Consider the following 7018-nt stretch of genomic DNA (forward strand, 5'->3'; position numbering starts at 1 on the left):
GAGACCCAGGTGTCTCATTTCCCGAAGGCGTGGGCCGAGGGCGTGGGCCGAGGGCGTGGGCCGAGGGCGTGAACCCACAGTGAGTTCCGCCCCGGCGAGAGAGAAGGGGGGAGAGAGAGTGTTAGAGAGAGAGAAACAGATAGAAAGTGCTGATCAGCGTGCAGCTGACACTTTTTAAAACACATCTTCATCTTGCATTCCAAATAAACTGACATGAGTGCACCTGTGATTGGGAGAAAAATCTCACTCTCAGCACAAGTTCTTAAATCCTTTCAGTGCTTCCTCTGTGCAGAAATACAGTAGCTGCCATTGTATTAAGCGTAAAAAAACTCCAGCATGCTTTATTTCACATTAAATATTGGCAAGATTAGGAGTAAATTGCATATGCCAAACGTTAGTAAATATCGCCCTCCCTATATTTTAGGTCTCAAGAAAGAAACTCCCAGAAATGTGTTTGTGAGATGGTCAGTTCCTACCGCTTTTCAATGTGCTCTCTTTTTCAGTAGCCAGAGTAGTTTCTTTTCTTTTTTTTTCTTTTACACCAAAACTCAGTTTGTATTGGTGCAAAACATCAGTGAATCTGTCTCTTAGTTTCCAACTTTACAATCCCTGAGGCCCTCAGAACCAGATCTGGTCTGGTCCATTGCTGACTCTATGGCTATTTCATTGCGGTGATGTTTTCTATACAGTGCGGTGTTCATATATATAATTGATATAGTTTTAGTCTTCCTGTCTCTGTTTTTAATTATTTCTCTTTTCATCATTTCCTGTTTGATTGTGATATTTGGTTTCACGTATCTTGGTTGTTGCTGTCTTTGTCTTCTCTCCTCTTTTTATGATAGTACTCAGCTCTAATTGTATATTTATATTTGCGTTATCCTTGACCCATCACTGATATTCAATAACAGCAGTGCACTGTCATTTTATTTTATGATAACCTATTTCATGTTATTTTTCATAATTTCTAGACATGTCCTTTTTTATACTTGTACTCATACTGTAAATATTTCTTTTAAAAAAGGCCTAAAAGGAAAATACTATTCAGAAACACAAAAAAGACATCTCTCATAGGGTATTTTATTTAGCTTCAAATTCAAATGTGAGTACTTTATTAATTACTCTGAAAAACACTGAAAATACAAAATGCTCATCTTGGATATTTCCCAGTCATGCCTTTCTTAATATTCCTTTCAGGGTGCAGTAAAATAATGTAACATTTGGGGACAAATATACATAGTAACAATCCAAAACTGGATGCTAATATAGCAAATATTTCCACTGCCACAGAAAATTTCCCAGGAGAGCTGACATAAGCTGGAATAAAAGAAATCCACACAGCCCAGAAAATCAGCATGCTGAAGGAGATGAACTTTGCTTCGTTGAATGTGTCCGGTAGCTTTCGTCCAAAGAATGCCAGGAGAAGACAGACAAAGGCCAGTAGGCCAATGTAACCGAGGACCAGATAGAATCCAGGAGGCCATGGCTCTTTACACTCCACAACAATCTAATGATGTTAAAAAGTATGAATACAGAGAGATTTTGTATGAATATTTTTCATTCCTCTCTTTATACATATATCCCTACATATAGATATACACAGTGGCTTGCAAAAATATTCAGCCCCCTTGAACTTTTCCACACTTTGTCACATTACAGGTACAAACATGAATGAATTTTATTGGAATTCTACATGAAATACCAGTACAAAGTGGTGTACACGTGAGAAGTGGAAGGAAAATCATACATGATTCCAAACATTTTTTTACAAATAAATAACTGCAAAGTCGGGTGTGCATGATTATTCAGCCCCCTTTGGTCTGAGTGCAGTCAGTTGCCCATAGACATTGCCTGATGAGTGCTAATGACTAAATAGAGTGCACCTGTGTGTAATCTAATGTCAGTACAAATACAGCTGCTCTTTGACGGCCTCAGAGGTTGTCTAAGAGAATATTGGGAGCAACAACACCATAAAGTCCAAAGAACACACAAGACAGGTCAGGGATAGAGTTACTGAGAAATTTAAAGCAGGCTTAGGCTACAAATAGATTTCCCAAGCCTTGAACATCCCACGGAGCACTGGTCAAGCGATCACTCAGAAATGGAAGGAGTATGGCACAACTGTAAACCTACCAAGACAAGGCCGTCCACCTAAACTCACAGGCCGAACAAGGAGAGCGCTGATCCGAAATGCAGCCAAGAGGCCCATGGTGATTCTGGACGAGCTGCAGAGATCTACAGCTCAGGTGGGGGAATCTGTCCACAGGACAGCTATTAGTCGTGCACTGCACAAAGTTGGCCTTTATGGAAGAATGGCAAGAAGAAAGCCATCGTTAACAGAAAACCATAAGAAGTCCCATTTGCAGTTTGCCAAAAGCCATGTGGGGGACACAGCAAACATGTGGAAGAAGGTGCTCTGGTCAGATGAAACCAAAATGGAACTTTTTGGCCAAAATGCAAAACACTATATGTGGCGGAAAACCAACACTGCACATCACTCTGAACACACCATCCCCACTGTCAAATATGGTGGTGGCAGCATCATGCTCTGGCGATGCTTCTCTTCAGCAGGGACAGGGAAGCTGGTCAGAGTTGATGGGAAGATGGATGGAGCCAAATACAGGGCATTCTTGGAAGAAAACCTCTTGGAGTCTGCAAAAGACTTGAGACTGGGGTGAAGGTTCACCTTCCAGCGGGACAACGACCCTAAACATAAATCCAGGGCAACAATGGAATGGTTTAAAACAAAACATATCCATGTGTTAGAATGGCCCAGTCAAAGTCCAGATCTAAATCCAATCGAGAATCTGTGGCAAGATCTGAAAACTGCTGTTCACAAACGCGGTCCATCTAATCTGACTGAGCTGGAGCTGTTTTGCAAAGAAGAATGGGCAAGGATTTCAGTCTCTAGATGTGCAAAGCTGGTAGAGACATACCCTAAAAGACTGGCAGCTGTAATTGCAGCAAAAGGTGGTTCTACAAAGTATTGACTCAGGGGGCTGAATAATTACGCACACCCCACTTTGCAGTTATTTATTTGTAAATAATGTTTGGAATCATGTATGATTTTCGTTCCACTTCTCACGTGTACACCACTTTGTATTGGTCTTTCACGTGGAATTCCAATAAAATTGATTCATGTTTGTGGCTGTAATGTGACAAAATGTGGAAAAGTTCAAGGAGGCCGAATACATTTGCAAGACATTTTCATCTTTTCTGATGGTTTATGGCAACTAAATCAAGAAAAGACATTACAGAAGTCATATTTTCAGTATTTAATACTCACTTTTCCAGTTAAAGCTTGGTAGTTTGGGTTCCTGAATGGAAAGGGAGGTGCTCCCAACACCCAGCCAGAACAGAGACAAATCTGAGGGGAGGATAGGATAATAGAAGAATACCAGAAACACACAAACTGATCTTTAAATGACAGTGACTGTTCGTCCTACCTGAGGAGCTGTCGCACAGATGATCAGAATCCTCTGCTGGGATGTACCAAACAGCTTCCGACCCCTGGAACCAGGTACATTAGTCCGGAAAGCCAGGAGGACCACAATGGTCTTAACAAGGAGGCAGGACAAACACAGGACAAAGCTGATCCCAAATGCTGCCTGGCGGAGCCTACATGTCCACCAAGATGGCTGACCAATGAACACCAGAGAACACAGGAAACAGAGCTTGAGTGACAGGAGAAGCAAGAAACTTATTTCTGAATTGTTGGCCTTGACGATGGGTGTAAAGCGGAAACTGTGAAACACAATGGTGATGATGGTGGTCAGTAAGAATCCCAACAGGGTGAGTGCAACCAGGATGATTCCCATGGTGTCATAGAAAGAGAGGAATTCTTCTTCCCCTGCAACACATTTCACTTTTTCTTTGTCTGACCAGAAGTACTCAGGACATTTTGTGCACTCAGTGGAACCTTTGGGAACACAAAACGTAACTATATGTGTGTAAACATTATGGAAGTTTTCCTTGCATATCAACATATCTTGATGGTTCTCCAAGTGTCCATCTTTAAATTCAATGACCTTCTTCATTGCACTACATAATAATTTATTTATTTATCTTCTTTAAAAAAATAATAATAAATAACATATATGGGCTACCAGTCTGGTTGCTGATCTCTCCATCTGCACAGGGCAAACAATCAAAGCAGCATTTGGGCTCTCCTTGGCGTGTGGCCTGCCTGCTGCCAGGGGGACATGGAGCACTACACTGAGATACAGGAACCTGAACAAGGAACAGAGAAAAGTAAAATAGCCATCAATATGTTGTTTCTGCTATTTAAGATAGTGTATCAAGTTAATTTGAACAGTTTCATAACAAATACGTGGAGGATAACTATGACCTACCTGTAACTGTCCTTTTGTCCATACAATGGTGTTCTTTTTTATTTGCAACTGCTCTCTCTGTGGTGCTGAACCATCATATGTTCCAACTTTGATAAATCTAGCACAAAGTAGCATAAAATATTTCAAAAGGCCAAAGAATTTATGTATTGTAGCATTTTATCAAAAATTGCAGTTATCCTAAAATAAATGTAACTATAGTTTATTGTTCATGATTACTTCAACATGCAGTTCATTTGCACTTTAAAGTATTATATCCCACCTGATTTTATCCTTGCTGTCCTTCTGCCAGTTAATAATGTCATAAAGCGGGACTGGCTCTCCATTGGAGTCAAAGTATACTTTATCATCAAACTGGTTGGTGAAATTGACCATCTTCAGATATTGAAGAAACTACAAAAAAAGAGAATTAGAAAAACAAAAGAATGGCAAAAAAAACCCTACACATGAATCCCATGAATGTTGATTTAAATATTTTATAATATTTTCAATTACCTGACCATTTGAAAATGAGCTGTGTTTCTCACACAATCCCCCGCTAGGTCCTGCTGAATCGCAGTTCAAAAAAGTGTGCAGAGCATGGGCAACGGCATACACAGCTTTATACACATTGTAGGATATTCGAACCTGAGATACATCACTATAACTGCTGTCAGTGTTTCTCAAATCCTCTGACCCTGTGCATACAGGCTTTTCAAAAGCATATTCACCATCTTTATAAGCTGACATGTTAAATAAACTTTTTTGTCCCACATTAAATCCGACCATATAAAGAGAATTGTTTTGGAAACCTGAGTTGTAACGAAAACTATCATTAACATTGAAATCATCTGCTTCATAGTCTTTGGCTCTTTGGCTTTCAAACTCCAGCTTACAACCAAAATGTTCTTCCCAGAACATATTGAAAAATTCCATTCCTGGTTTGGGAGAGGGTCGGACATTCAAAAGAAACTCTTTCAAGCCTGGGATGCTGACTCCAGGGAAAGTGAAGCCCAGTGTTCCCTGTAGAATGTCGAGAAACTGGGGTGAGGCCAGTCGGCTCGAGGTCACCCAGGCTTCACTGGCTATCCATTGTATCCCTGTCACATTCCTTTGAGCTAGCTGGGAAATCATAGATAAAATAATGCAGCAATTTTCATGAAAACAATTATGAGCATAATGACACTATATATCACTACTTACTTCTGAGAACAGATTTAGGAGCTTCCCTTCTGTAGCAAACACCACCACAACCCGAGCAGTTGAACTCTCCAGCGTATCTGTCATTTCTTGTATTTCAGCCATTGTGGGCGATGTCGGGATGGTGAGATGAAATGCCACACATCCACCTTGCCTTCCAAACTGATTAGAGAATGCCTGGATGCCATAAAGGCTGTAGTCATCCTGAAATGTATATACAGAAAGCATTTATAAACCATGTTGCTGTCTAAAGCTGTCTTATTGTAGCATTTAAAAAAGTTTTTATCTCACCATAGTTCCTATTGTGCCCACCCAGAACCAGCCTAAAAATGTGACAAGCTTTACGAGACCTCTAACTTGAAAGAGATCACTTGGCACAGTTCTTAAGAATGATGGGTACAAATGCTTATCAGTAAGACAGGTACAGGTGGAAAAATAACTCACCTAGAGAGAAAGTGATTTCTTTCTGTATTATTGAGCTAAAACACAAATCAAATACACAACACTATTAAATAAAGTTGTATAGTATATTACCAGTGGTATGTTGAAAGGGCCAAGTGTGTGAGCGACAGCTCTTGTAGACGAAGAGGGTGCAAGACCAATCACAGCAGGAACCGGAGAATAATACAGACATGTGGAAGACTCTTTCGTCTTTATTTCTTCTCTTGTATTTTCATTTAGGTAATATCCAGTGTTTTTAACACTATTTGAAATTTCATTTCTATTTTTCAATGAGGTCATTATTTCTTTTGTAGTTAGTCTTACAGTCTTTAACCCTTCCCCGTTGATACCATTGTATTCAGTATCTTCTGATCTTTCAACTTTACTGTCGACAGTTTTAGAGTGTCTGAGTAACGAAAAAAGAGCCTGAAGGCCGGTGGGGATATGGTCACAGCAGTCTATGATATGGTAGCCTAGTTTAACACCTGGTAACAGACTTGAATTATGGTTAATTTCCTCCACTGCAAACACCATAGTCATCATCCAGCGAAAGGCTCTTTGATAAAAGCTGTAGATAAGAAAAACTCCATAACATATTTATTCATTTAATAAAATAATATCATTTAAACAGTCTTATAGAAACATGGCAATATGGTCAAAGCTTATGCTTTTTTGACTTTGTGTTACAAGGAAGAAGAAAAAAAAAGCACTATACTACACTCACCTGCTGCATGATGTAATTTGAGGTTTACTGTTGTAGCTGTGCTGTGGCTCAGTGACAACATAATGCAGAGGGAAAAACCCTCCAATCACAACATCCCCATCAGAGTGCAAGGCTGAGAGCTCACTGCCTCCCAGTTTTACACACTGAGATAAACTAGAATCAACACTTCTCGTTCCCCTGATCTTTAAACCATGCATTGGCTCTGTCATCGCAGCTTCTTCTTTTTCCACAACACCTCCCTCCACACTTAGTGACTTAGAAGTGTTAACATCAACGAAGACAATACAAATCGTATTAAAGAAGACATTAAAAAACACCCAAAGAAAAT

The 7018-nt window shown here is 39.9% G+C and overlaps 1 protein-coding gene across 1 annotated transcript; it reads right to left on the reverse strand.

Moving 5' to 3' along the window:
* Positions 1–1147: 1147 nt before the first annotated feature.
* Positions 1148–6509, reverse strand: LOC146654241 (extracellular calcium-sensing receptor-like). Its single transcript, XM_085380752.1, has 13 exons — positions 6382–6509; positions 6060–6228; positions 5817–5969; positions 5529–5729; positions 5212–5348; positions 5112–5154; positions 4842–5036; positions 4609–4739; positions 4350–4446; positions 4104–4227; positions 3444–3916; positions 3284–3364; positions 1148–1504 (listed from the first exon to the last, which is right to left on the reverse strand). The coding sequence occupies exons 1-13, from the start codon at positions 6507–6509 to the stop codon at positions 1148–1150; spliced, it is 2289 nt and encodes a 762-aa protein (XP_085236878.1).
* Between the last annotated feature and the right edge of the window lie 509 nt (positions 6510–7018).

This window comes from Rhamphochromis longiceps, linkage group LG14, assembly GCF_057381845.1.
Source record: "Rhamphochromis longiceps isolate RC_006_pf linkage group LG14, R_longiceps_female_GT1.1, whole genome shotgun sequence".
NCBI lineage: Eukaryota > Metazoa > Chordata > Actinopteri > Cichliformes > Cichlidae > Rhamphochromis > Rhamphochromis longiceps.